The sequence below is a fragment of the Chaetodon auriga genome, chromosome 4 (assembly GCF_051107435.1).
Source record: "Chaetodon auriga isolate fChaAug3 chromosome 4, fChaAug3.hap1, whole genome shotgun sequence".
Taxonomy (NCBI): domain Eukaryota; kingdom Metazoa; phylum Chordata; class Actinopteri; order Chaetodontiformes; family Chaetodontidae; genus Chaetodon; species Chaetodon auriga.
In genome coordinates, this window is record NC_135077.1 from 5,793,060 (window position 1) to 5,805,632 (window position 12,573).

A 12,573-nucleotide genomic window follows, 5' to 3' on the forward strand; every position below is an offset into this window, starting at 1 on the left:
GGTGTCCATGCTGTGCAGGCACAGTCTCGTCTGAGCGAGGCGTCTCAGCGGTTAGACCTGCTGAGGGACTCTCTGGACCAGCGTCTGGCAGAGCTGCCAGAGGACCATCCTAAGGCCAGCATCATCAAAGAGGAGCTCGTCCTGGCCTCCTCACCTGCCTTCAGCTCTCGCCATGGCGCCCCCTACCTCCACAACCAGTACAGCACCCTCAACAAGCCCTCACCTCTCACTGGTACGCAATACAAAACAAAGCGATGCAGGTCAACGTCAAGCAAGCTCACACCACGAGACATCATGATAGATGCACACTGACTCAAACAGAGAGAGAGAGAGCCGGTCACAAACTGTGCGGCAACATCCCAAAATCCTAACTGCACAGTGATAAGATGGTACAAATGTATTCACTACATACATAACACATGAAGTGTGATTGAAGCTCCACAGTCAGTGTCTGTGTGGAGCCATCTTACCAATGGAGGTCAGATAATGAGGTGTTCTGTAATGCTGTTTGAAATGAAGAAACCATTTGAATAACCACAGAGACATTTTCAGTGAGTTTGCATAAAATCTGTGATGCATGGATTGATTTTTGCACCAAAGACATGCACGACTGAGGGATACACTCATGTGGCAAGAAGACCAATGTATTTGGGAGATGTTTTTATTCTATATTCTTATTCTATATATTTTGGAAATTATTCATATGGTCAGTATTTGTATATAAGAATAGGAATTATACTAAAGTGCATTTTATGATCCCATATGATCACATGTGATGAGTGTGTAATGGCTTTCATTGGTTTCCAGGCCAGCGATGCTGATTTTTGTGTATGTCCAGCCAGTTATGGCCATTTGTAGAAGAGGGCCTTCTGCAAATTTTAGTCTTGGATTTACCCACATTTTAGGCCACTAGTGTTTTGGCCTGTAGTTGGTTGTACCTGACGTGTTTTCCTCTGTCTTCAGGTACCTTACAGGTGCAGCTGCTGGGTTGTGTGGGGTTGTTGGAGGTGGTACCAGGTCGTAATAAAGGGACAGCTGTCATGCTGCCCTGCTACAGCCCTGGAGACACCAGGTCCTTCATGAGAGGCAGCAAGGGACTCTACGGTAGGAGCGGCTCAGTCAGCGGGAAGACACCCAGCAAGACAGATGAGCTCTCCTGTAAGTGTGTGTGTGTGTGTGTGTGTGTGTGTGTGTGTGTGTGTGTGTGTGTGTGTGTGTGTGTGTGTAGGGCCTGGTTTTATCTGAAAATGTTTGGTATTATGCACTTCTTAAGAACATCGGTGCTGCTAATAAATACTCACTTATATAAAATGAAGTTCAGATGGTTTACACATTGTGCTCTTTTACGTGCTTCGTTCGGTTTAAGATGACATATATGAATTTTTTTCATCACAGATTGTACCACTGTCGCTTTTAGCACAGTGTAGCAAATCTATATTAAGTAATATTAATTTACTGTCACCATTACTTTAGGTTGGTGCGGGCGGGCTCTGTAGGTCAAACATAATAGCACAGCAGCATCAGCAAATTAGACTGAATTGTCTCAATACCCTGAGTAGGCAATTCACAACCAGCGTTTTTAAGGGCTTGCACTTTGCAGTGTCTCTGAGGAAATTAATGACAGTCATTAATCAATACTTAAATTACATTATTGTTGTGAGAGCATACGATAACTTTAAATTTTATACTGGTCAGGACTAAAGTGCCAGGTACTGTACAGGAATGTCACCAATGGAGGATGTATAATGTGCTGATTTTGTGTGTGTGTGTGTCTTCGTGTGTGTGTGTGTGTGTGTGTGTGTGTGCGCGCAGCTGAGGTGAGCACAGTCCTGAAGCTGGATAACACAGTGGTGGGCCAGACAGCTTGGAGGACTGTGGGAGAACAGGCATGGGACCAGACTTTCACCGTGGAGCTGGAAAGGGTCAGTATATGCTGCATACAGTATACACATAAATGCATAGAGTGTGTTTAAGTAAACTGCTGTGTATGTGTGTATTTTAGTCGAGGGAGATGGAGATTGCTGTTTACTGGAAGGACTACCGCTCGTTGTGTGCTCTAAAGTACGTGAAGCTGGAGGAGTTCCTGGACAACCAGAAACACAGAGTTCAGCTGGAGCTGGAGCCTCAGGGCCTGCTGCTGGCTGAGGTACACACACACACACACACACACACACACACACACACACACACACACACACACACACACACACACACACAAAAACATAACAAACACTGCAACAAAGAAATGGGAAAAAGGGGCAGCCACACATAAAGGACATAGATGCCCTTGCATACACGACACCAGTCTATGCAAGTGCTATTAATACACACAACGTTATTCAAATGTGCACATGAACACCTGCCCACACAATACACACACAAGCTGTCACATGCACCTGTGCTGAAAAAGACTACTTTGATATGTCATGCTTGAAATGTTCAGTCGTGTGTTGTTTGAAAATGTGGCTGTGAAATTTCCATATTTTGATGTTTTGTGTGTGTGTGTGTGTGTGTGTGTGTGTGTGTGTTTTCCAGGTGACCTTCTTCAACCCAGTCATTGAGAGAGTTCCTCGCCTCCAGAGGCAGAAGAAGGTGTTTTCTAAACAGCAAGGTGAGGGAGAGCTGGAGCAGGCAGGAAACAGAGAAATATGCTGATCTTGGAAATAATCAGTTTTTGTACTCTGCAGTCTTTGTTCAGTTTACTTAGACATGTTTTTAAAATGAACAGTAGTTGTGTTGAAACTGGTTTTATCTTAATGAGAAAATGAGCAGAACCAGAGGGGAAGAAACACTGCTGTTTTCATTTAGGCCACAGCACCATCTAGTGGTGAATCAAGAATGTTTCCTCATGACCGTGGCAGCTAGTTACATACTGAGCACAGATAGGAAGTACTTCACTTAAACATGACGTAAAAAAGAAACATTGAAACCAGAGTAAAACCACGTAAAGGAGAAATTAAGCAGAAAAACAACCCAGCCAAAGACTGCAAAGCTCATTCTGTGTGTGCATGTGTGTTTCCAGGCAAGGCGTTCCTGCGGGCTCGTCAGATGAACGTGGATATTGGGACATGGGTGAGGCTGCTTCGAAACGCCATTCCCACTGTCAACAACTCAGGAACCTACAGTCCCAACGCACACAGCCTAACACTCAACTCTGGGTGAGACATACTCACAGGCAACACACACACACACACACACACACCTGCCACACAGATGCACACACACTCCACTGAATTGTACTGGAGAATCACTCAGCATCTTACTGTGATGTTTGATAGCTGTCAGTCTGACTTTGCTATCAAACTCGCCGTCAGTCCTGGAACCTTTTTCCTTGTGTTTCCTGGCAAAGGATAAAGCATGCGATGCTTTCTCTGCCCCGTGTTTAACAGCCCTTTTGTGTTTGTCTCCGTTCATTTGTCTGTCCTGCATCACCGGGTCGGTCTGTTTGTTTGTTTGTGTCTGCGTGATTTTTTTTTTCAGGGAGGTCTCAGTGGAGAAGCTGAGTCTGGACAGTGACTCTCCGATAAGAGGCGATTACAAGAGAGACACGGACACACACACTCCGGTGAGACAGACAGAGCGAGAGGAAGCCCAGGGAATGGGCAGACATGCAGTATATGTTGTATGAGGATAGAGCGACATAGTGAAAATGTAGCATGAACAATGTGGACGCTGCTTTCGATCTATAACAACCAGCTTACAGTAATACAGCTCTATTGAGTTGTCTGATGACAGTGAAGAGCATATTTTCATCTCCCTCTCAAGCTCTGTGGGCCTATAATGAATCCATACTGAAGAGGGAGCCTTGATCAATCATTACACAGCATAGATATACTTGATATGATCACAGCATTTATAAAGCAGGTGATCTGTGTGATTGGAATCGACTGTTTGTCATGAAATCATATGTCCGTCTGTCGTCGTCCAACCTGCGTCCTTTCATCTCTCTGTCTCTGCATGTCACTTTTCCTTTGTGTCTCTTTCCTCGCATGTTTCCCATCAGGACCGACTGCCAGTCATCGAGCCCTTCTCCCCCCCAGACCTCACCCCTGAGTGCCCTGTCCGAACCCCACCTGTTAGCAGGTACACACACACGAACACACACAGACAAACACTGCATCAGCATGCGTGTATTTATCTTTGCTTTATCTGCATTATACTTTTTGAATAGAATTACTACAATATGTATAGTTTAATAATAGGTCTTTTCTTTTGACATGTGACTGTAGGAAAAGCACAAGTGTAACTAAGAAAATAAATGATGGCTGAATTCCATTTAGCTGCTTCAGTTTCAGGATCCTGGTGTTGTTCCTGGTGCTGGCTCACCGTCATGACACCTGTGTTTGTCCTGCTATGACAAGTCAACATGTCAGCTGTGAAACAGACCAACCATTAGCATGAGAATATTGTATTTGAAAGTAGAGAGGACTCTAACCACACTGAGCAGTTTGTATGATTTTTAATCTGTTGTGTTTTATATTTGCTACAAAGTCTCCTGCTGACTGTATGTGTTTCTGTCTCTTCAGTAAGCAGAGGAAAGGTCCTCTGTCTCTTCAAGACTTCAGACTGATTGCGGTGCTGGGCAGGGGACACTTTGGGAAGGTACAGTTTGCTCGGTGTACGCACAAATTCTGTCACTTAATTCACAAGAAACTCAAAACGACTTGGACTGGACTGGCAGCTCCTCCGGGTTACAGTGTGTTCTGCAGGCAGCATCAAGAGGTTTATACTAATGTATTTCTAGAAATAAGGAAAAAACAGGAAGTGATATGATAACGTCACAACCGGAAAACCATACGTACAAGACAATCTGTGAAGGCCCTTTGTTTGGTCTTTTTGCCATCAAGTGCCCGTGTTTGTGCACATATTGAGTGTATATGTACAGGAGGAGCTAAACAGCAGTAATGTAAACAAGGAAAGTGAACTCAACTTGCAGGTTCAGACATTATTTTAATATCTTACTGAACTGAAGAAAGTTTGATTTCTCTTCCTCATCAAACCAATAAACTTGCATATCGCTTGCTGTCGCTGCGTGTGTCTGTGTGCAGGTGCTGCTGTCAGAATACAAGAAGACAGGCACGATGTACGCCATCAAAGCCCTGAAGAAAGGAGATATCATAGCGCGAGATGAGGTGGAAAGGTGTGTTTAGGACTTGCCTTGTTCTTGTGTTTGTGTGTGCTGTTTTTCAGTCTGGATCTTTGAGCTCCAATAATACATTTCGCCGTATTTAGTGCTGCACCTTGAATCACCATGATTACAGTTCATCTGTGGGGTAAATGTGGGTGTCTCATCGACCAAAATAAACACTATCTAATTATGTGTAAATGTCTCGTTTTCCCCTCTCCTGCAGTCTAATGTGCGAGAAGCGAATCTTCGAGATCGTGAACATGTCGCACCATCCCTTCCTGGTCAACCTGTTTGCGTGCTTCCAGACTCCGGAGCACGTGTGTTTTGTTATGGAGTACACGGCAGGAGGCGACCTGATGATGCACATCCACACAGATGTCTTCACAGAGCCACGAGCCGTGTATGTAACATCTGTGTGTGTGTGTGTGTGTGTGTTTGTGAAAGAGGAAATTCTAAGTAGAGTTTTGTAGAAATGATTTTAGCATTTGCTTCTGTGATAAGTGAGTGTGTATTAAGGCTCCCACACAAGCCTGTAAAGTGCTGATAGTGGACAGTTGAGTCTTTTTCAGTGCTTGTGAAGTTTGTACTTTGAGATTTAAAGGAATTCATAATCTTCCACTTCTCATAAATGCCCATTTTACGTAGTTGTAGCCCCAGTAAGTCGCACCATTATGATTTGGAGGCAGTGATTAAAGGATAGGTCTGCATGTTTTTTAAAGTCTGTCTTAAAACAATACTTTAATACCCAGATGTTTACTGAAAACACTGTTTGTTGTTGTAGTAGTTCCTCCTGTCCACACTGGCAAAGAGCCCCATTCTTAAAGCAACAGACCTTTTTCACAGCAGACATTTTGACCTGTTGTAACAGGAAACGAACAGGAGAAATGAATACCATTAATGTCAAAATGTCTGCTGTGAAAAGGCTCAGTGACCAAAAGGTTTCAGAGTGCATATGGGCATGTGAGTGTTTCAGCCTGAAAAGACGTGGACCATCACTGAACACCTGTATTGTATTGAAGTGCATTGAACTCAGAGGCGTTTGTAGTATTTTGTTCATTATACACACTTTATATTAAGGTACTCATATGTGTGATTACCTAGTTTTTATCAGCATGCATATTAGTAGCATAATGGCTCTTTTTGTAATTGTAAAGCACTTATTAGTGCCTTTTTTTTTTTACATGACCATACTCTACAACTACCAGGCCATGAACGAAGAGTTTTCTGTCAGTGACCTTATAATATTCCTGCTACTCATGATGTTTACATTCAGTTCCTTTTATTGCAGATTAGTAATGATGTTTCTTTCGGTTTGACTTCAGGTTTTATGCTGCCTGCGTTGTTCTTGGGCTTCAGTTCCTCCACGACCATAAGATTGTGTACAGGTGAGTGGAACCCACACAAATCTGTTTCCTCACATGAAAAGACAAAATGTCTCAACCTCTATCCGTCCCTTTCAGTTCACACCGTATCATTCTGTTTTCCTTTTAAGGATTTATTGAGGTCTTGATTTTTTGCCATGCGGGCAGCAGGGCTCTCTAGATGCCAAAGTCAGCCTGTTGGTTGACCCACCACTTTAACAGCAACTGGTGATGGACTGCCTTAACATTTCGTCATGGTCCACAGAGGATGACTCATTTTGGGGCCTTGACTTTTCCTTTTGCTCCCCATTAGGTTGACATTTGTGGTTTTTAGTACAATATCTTGACAGCTATGAAATGGTTTGCCATCACTTATGGTGCAGACTTTCATGCCGACTTAAGGATGAACTCTAATACTTGTGTGACTTCAGACTTTTCATTGCCATTATCGATTGAAAATTTCAGTTTGTCCAATACTTTGTTTTATGACCAAATGACCAACCTTAAGTGTGTGATAATTTGCTAAAGAGACACTGATTCTCACCAACATCTTTTTACCCTCTGTCTCTTCCAGAGACCTCAAGCTTGACAACCTTCTGCTCGACACAGATGGTTATGTGAAGATTGCTGACTTTGGACTGTGTAAAGAAGGTAGATACTGGTGTTACTGGCAGATGGTCTCATTTTATTTTTCATTTTGCATCCAGTCCAGTCTGCCTGCTGCACAGATTTTCCTAAAAGCTTTTAGCCACAAATAATTTCCTCTTTCTGCCTGTGTGTGCAGGAATGGGTTTCGGGGACCGGACCAGCACATTCTGTGGGACTCCAGAGTTTTTGGCCCCAGAGGTCCTAACAGACACATCCTACACCAGGGCAGTGGACTGGTGGGGACTGGGTGTCCTCATCTATGAAATGTTGGTGGGAGAGGTGGGAACTAATATACACTCACATGCACAAAGCTCTTACTCTGTCAATGAGGGGATAAAAAAAAATAATTAAAAAATAAAAATAAATATTACACAAACATGTTTGTCTAGTATCACATCAGTCTGATCTGTGGTGTCACAGCAGAACTTCATGTAGAGGATGAATTTGACCACTTCTGGGTCTTTAAATATTTTTACATTTTCTAAAATAGTGAATTCAAGAAGAGATCAAATGAATAAAGGATGATAAAGGACTTTACAGAGAGAAGTGGATGTGTGCCGTCATTCTGTTCATGTTTGCTGTGTTAACACACTGATTTGTGAATTTCAAATCTCTCCCATGGATTGTATTGAATTAAGTGTGCTTTTGTGTGTGTGTGTGTGTGTGTGTGTGTGTGTGTGTGTGTGTGTGTGTGTGTGTGTAGTCTCCATTCCCAGGGGATGATGAAGAGGAGGTGTTTGACAGCATCGTGAACGATGAAGTCCGCTATCCACGCTTCCTGTCCACTGAGGCTATTGGCATCATGAGAAGGGTAAGAAATACTCACACATGAATACAAACTTTCTCCCTCTCTCGCTGAGTTTATCACCTATGAGCAATACGTGACGAATGCTGTGCGTTCATATAGAACACTTATTATTCAGCAGCAAAGTCGACAAACGGACACTTGCTCACAGTCAGCGGTGACACGTTGACGGTTTCAGAATTTCTCATTCTCATGTGTTTTACCATGAGCAGCTGTTGAGGAGGAACCCGGAGAGAAGACTGGGCTCTGGTGAAAAGGATGCAGAGGAAGTGAAGAAGCAGCCATTTTTCAGAGTAAGCACGCTATATTTTTATGTGGGTGGGGAAGAACAATCGCTCCCTTTCAAGTGTTTTTCCACAGGAGATCACAGTTAAAGGAACTGTAAATGATGTGTCAGAGGGGTGCTGAACCGATCACCTGCATCTCCTCTTCAAACAGCCACCTCTGCATGTGTCACTCCTCCTCATTTAAATGTTTTAATCTGTAGCACAGAATATGTCCATATCTTGTTGTTTAGACCTTTTTTAATGTGAAACAGCGGCAGGAAATGCTCAGTTTGCACCAGCAGTTAACAGCTCTGAGGGGGAGCACGCCTCAATCCGCGGCCCCTCCGGTCCACATGCCTCAAAAATGAGAAAGAGTATTAATAACAATTGCGAAGCAGATTCTGAATTCATCTTTTTTTACTATTTCTCGCCTCCCTTTCTCCGTCTCCCTCCAGAACATGGACTGGGAGGCGTTGCTGCAGAGGAAGGTGCTCCCTCCCTTCGTCCCCTCCATCGGCGGCAAGGAAGATGTCAGCAACTTTGACGAGGAGTTCACCACTGAAGCTCCGACCCTCACGCCTCCTCGTGAGCCTCGCGTGCTCTCCCGCAAAGACCAGGAAAGCTTCCGGGACTTTGACTACGTCTCTGACCTCTGCTAGTGAGCTGGCGGCTCACAGACCTCGAGGAATGTTTGATTTTGAAGGCTTCGCAACGGTTGTGCCAGAGCGGACGGACAGTCTCCACTGACTGTGTGCTGACTGTTTGTGTGCCGTTAATTACACTGTGAATGAATGCGACAGGTGAGACCGGAGGCAGTCGGTCTGTGTTTTGTGTGTCTGCAGAGTTTTAAAGGTTGAGGACTGAGAAAATAAAAGCCGGGACAGATAGCTGACGGGGCAAAATGTTTATTACAGACGAAGGACAAGCAAAGCCCCCTTTCAAATCATTGTACAACACACCAGTGACTTGTGTATCATGCAAACATTAGCCTTTGAAATGCCTCCTCCCATCTTCTTATGTGTCAGTGTAGTCACCTGTGCAGCTGTGAGAGGAGGCGCTCGCTGACTGTTTGGGCCTTGCTTCATGGCCTCTCATACCAATGCCTTACATTTGTACTTGTATTTGATCCACAGAAAAGCATTTTTGTTTTTACTTTGTGGCCCTTTGTGTGCAGCAGCAGGATGAACAATCTCATGTGCTGCAGAGATACTCTCCACTGTTCTTTTCTTTTTTTTAAAAGAAAAGAGGACTTTCTTGTGAGAGTGCAAATAGTGACGTTCAGAGTGTATTTGTGCTCAAAGCTTCCCCAGCAGTCGTATGACGATGACCTTCAGTCATGCTGACCGATGCTAAGCGTACTATGTGTTAACTACGGGATAAAGAACCACTGTCTTACTTTTCTTTGGACTTTTTACCTACTACTTTTTAAAAATTGTGCTCTTTGGATTTGAATGACTGCAACAAATTGCAAATCAGTCATATTTCATGACAGTTAACTCCTCAATGCATTATTCAATACCCACCACATACTTTGCTTTAATTTGATATTTGGTTATCGATATAAACAGACAGCAGACACAGAATCACAACCACCAGCATAGAAAAGCTACGTGGCGAGCAGGTTATTTTATTTTGTTTTGTTTTTTTTAAATCAAAAAAAAAAAAAAGATCTTAACACTAAGACTTGATGTAGAAGTAACAGACACATTCATCCAGTTATCTACATGCTGCCAGAGTTTTGTGAACATGAAGTAAGTAATTTCCCTCCAAGACAATTATATCTGACTTGAAACTGATCAAACTCTGGCTCTAACAATTGTTTTAGCATCTGTTTGAAGAAATTATGTCACCAATAAAAACTGTCTGTCGCAGTCATTATAGGAATTGGTTTCCATCACAGCGATAAAACCATCAAAACCAATTGATATCTTAGTGATTTTGGAAAATCTGGGTGACGCCACAAGCACAACAAACCTCAGTAGCCACTTTTCCACAGTAAAGCCAACTGGAGCTTGCTGCAGTGAGTGCTGCCTTCGATCCCAGCCAACACGTTCTCTTGGCAATACGTTTCTAAATGATCAATATCATTTGAGGGGAAACAGAATGTTGGAAAATGTGAGCCGGTGGTATAAACTTTTATAGCACTTTCTGAGTGCAGGAGAGGTTTGTTGTGAAGTTCTATGTATGATGGTGTGGATTTTACTTATCTTGTGTATGACAATACAAAACCATGTGAGAGTATGAGATGACTTATTTTATAAAGAAAACCTGGAGTGAGTATGACGTCTGTGTATCGTTGTTGTTACGGTTATGGGAGTGTTCAACCAAACCAATGGAGGGTCGAGTACAGACACCAGAAAGAAAGGTTTGAACAGCAGCGTGATGAATGAATGTGTCAGGATCTGAACTGGTCACTGAGCTGTTCTTGATTTAACTTTTAGCAATTTTCAATGGAATCGTGTTGTGATATGATGATATCATGTCACCTTTTTACAAACTAGTGATTATGATAATTTAGTCTTTACGCATCATTTTCATTATAGATAAATCTGTTGATTATTTTTTTTTAGATCAATTAATTGTGTGGTCTATAAATATGTATGCGGCTGTTCATTGAAACATACCAGAGCCAAGGATGGCATCTAGGCCCAAAAATTATAAAAATAACTACTGAATGAATGAATGAATGAACTGTTAAACAAGAAGCAAATCGTCACAGTGTAGAGGGTCAAATCATAGAAAGTCTGGCATTTGTGCTCATTAAATGACTTAAACAATCACCATTGATTAACTAATTGACTGATAAATCCATCTCTGCTCTGTGCAAAAACAGTGGAACACATTTATGTTGACTGTGATTATTGATACCGGAGAAATAATGTGAGAGTGATTTTGACCATATCACCATAATTCAAACATGAGTTAAATTGCTGAGAAAAAATCTATGTATATCAGTTTGCTTACATTTGTTTGGGTTTTATGATGAAACTGTGACCCCAGGATCAGAGACCTTTACTGGATCACCTGCTGCTTTGTCCTGGATGAAACCCCTGAATCTGTATACCATATATCTGAGTTGTCCTGGCCTCTAACTTCTCTGTAAAGAAGCAAACATTACTAACGGAAAACCGACTTCTGATCATTGAATAGTGTTCATGCAACTGCACACGTCACCTGTGTGTCAGCCAAAATAAGTAAACAGGCCAGTTTCGATCTGTCTCTCATAGGAAAACGTATGAAAGTGGATCACCACAGCATGTGGGGTCAATACGGTGAAACCCCTTTACCTCTGAATGATACAGAACAGCCAGATGTATTCTCTGCAGGCTGGCATAATTAATGTCATATTTACAACATGGCAGAGTGCATACGGTCAGTGAACGCAACATAGTGCTGCTGCAGAGATCAAATTTAAGAATGCACCCAAAGTTATTTCTTATATAAATGTCTGGCAAAATACTAAATGATACAAAAGATTCACTGGGGAGAAGTTATGACAGTTAATTCATATCAGAATACATGTGGAGGCTGTGTTTATATGTAAATGGTTCACATTTCCATCTACTGTGAAGGGGTTGCCGAATCAGTTTTTTTGTTTTGGCCTTTATTTGACAGTGACAGCAGAGAACGCACACAGGACGTTGTAGCTCTGTGATCAGTATCTTCAACACTCGACCACCGGACAGTCTTCATTACTTGCTTTTGATTGACTGTAATGGAAAAATATGGAGCTGCCACTAAACCCATATTTTTATTTATTGTTATATATTATTAATGTCTAATTTCTTAATTCATAACATTTCAGAATATTCAAAAATATCCATTGTATGTTCCCAGAGCTGTTAGGGACATTTTCACTTTGCTAGTTTTGCCGAATTATCAGGACAAAACCCAAAGATACTGAAGTAGGCCCTTGAAGTAACTGAGGAAAGCAGCAAATTGTCACATCTGAGAGGCTGGTGTGGTGTTTCGTCTTGACAAATGACATAAACTATTTCGTCATTATCAAAATCATCATCAACAGGTTGGCAGATTTGTTGAATAATGATAATAATATACTGCTAACTGATAGAGATCTGATCTTCATTCTTCATTTGATGTTGGGTGTTTTTAGATGTGTTCTGTGACCCTGTCGCTCTTTGAGTTTTGGCTAGAGGGTCCCAGTAGTTGAAATCATGAGAAACACGTGTTTTACTAAAACTAGAAAATCCTCACATTTGAGAAGCTGGAACCAGAGTTTGATAAATCATTAATGATTAACTGATTATGAAAATTGTTGCATATCAACTTATGTCACTGACCAAATTATTGACAAATTGTTTCAGCTTTATTGGTCTTAATCTTTTACTTGGTCGGGGTGCATGC

The 12,573-nt window shown here is 42.1% G+C and overlaps 1 protein-coding gene across 2 annotated transcripts in view; it reads left to right on the forward strand.

Annotated features, from left to right (window-relative positions):
* The window catches only part of pkn1a (protein kinase N1a), a 43,283-nt gene extending 32,792 nt beyond the window's left edge, over positions 1–10,491 (forward strand). For both annotated transcript variants that reach the window (XM_076728583.1, XM_076728582.1), the window contains exons 7-23: positions 19–232; positions 964–1,158; positions 1,813–1,922; positions 2,003–2,146; positions 2,536–2,611; positions 3,023–3,158; positions 3,481–3,565; positions 4,004–4,083; positions 4,527–4,602; positions 5,049–5,140; positions 5,352–5,528; positions 6,451–6,513; positions 7,064–7,140; positions 7,274–7,416; positions 7,841–7,948; positions 8,155–8,235; positions 8,664–10,491. In XM_076728583.1, coding sequence (XP_076584698.1) covers positions 19–232; positions 964–1,158; positions 1,813–1,922; positions 2,003–2,146; positions 2,536–2,611; positions 3,023–3,158; positions 3,481–3,565; positions 4,004–4,083; positions 4,527–4,602; positions 5,049–5,140; positions 5,352–5,528; positions 6,451–6,513; positions 7,064–7,140; positions 7,274–7,416; positions 7,841–7,948; positions 8,155–8,235; positions 8,664–8,867 — 2,061 coding nt within the window. In that variant the 3' untranslated portion in view covers positions 8,868–10,491. The remainder of the gene's footprint in view (positions 1–18; positions 233–963; positions 1,159–1,812; positions 1,923–2,002; positions 2,147–2,535; positions 2,612–3,022; positions 3,159–3,480; positions 3,566–4,003; positions 4,084–4,526; positions 4,603–5,048; positions 5,141–5,351; positions 5,529–6,450; positions 6,514–7,063; positions 7,141–7,273; positions 7,417–7,840; positions 7,949–8,154; positions 8,236–8,663) is intronic.
* Positions 10,492–12,573: the final 2,082 nt, after the last annotated feature.